This window comes from Egretta garzetta, unplaced genomic scaffold (assembly GCF_000687185.1).
Source record: "Egretta garzetta isolate BGI_Z169 unplaced genomic scaffold, ASM68718v1 scaffold163, whole genome shotgun sequence".
Taxonomy (NCBI): Eukaryota; Metazoa; Chordata; class Aves; order Pelecaniformes; family Ardeidae; genus Egretta; species Egretta garzetta.
Genome location: NW_009259308.1, coordinates 1,111,166 through 1,111,369, shown reverse-complemented (window position 1 = coordinate 1,111,369; position 204 = coordinate 1,111,166). Strand labels below are relative to the sequence as shown.

The 204-nt window shown below is 70.6% G+C and overlaps 1 protein-coding gene across 1 annotated transcript in view; it reads right to left on the bottom strand.

Annotated features, from left to right (window-relative positions):
• Positions 1-204, bottom strand: part of NR5A2 (nuclear receptor subfamily 5 group A member 2) — a 97,711-nt gene that overhangs the window by 86,899 nt on the left and 10,608 nt on the right. The window contains exon 2 of the mRNA XM_009636192.2: positions 75-204. This exon is cut by the window's right edge and continues 7 nt beyond it. Within this exon, the coding sequence (XP_009634487.2) occupies positions 75-204 (130 nt within the window). The remainder of the gene's footprint in view (positions 1-74) is intronic.

The window sequence follows — 204 nt, the reverse complement described above, 5'->3', positions numbered from 1 at the left end:
TTTTAGGCAGGGCGGTTTGCCGAGGGGGGCCCGAGCGTGCGCGGAGGGGGAGCGCCGTGCCTTTCCCCCCTTACCTTGCATGTTTTCCGGCATCTGCCCCTGTTCCCCATTCGACCGGGCGAGTCCCAGGGCCTCCGTCTCCACTTTGGGCAGCATGACAAGGCGGCTGCGGGGCGGGCTGGGGGGTCCGTGGCCGGCCGCGAC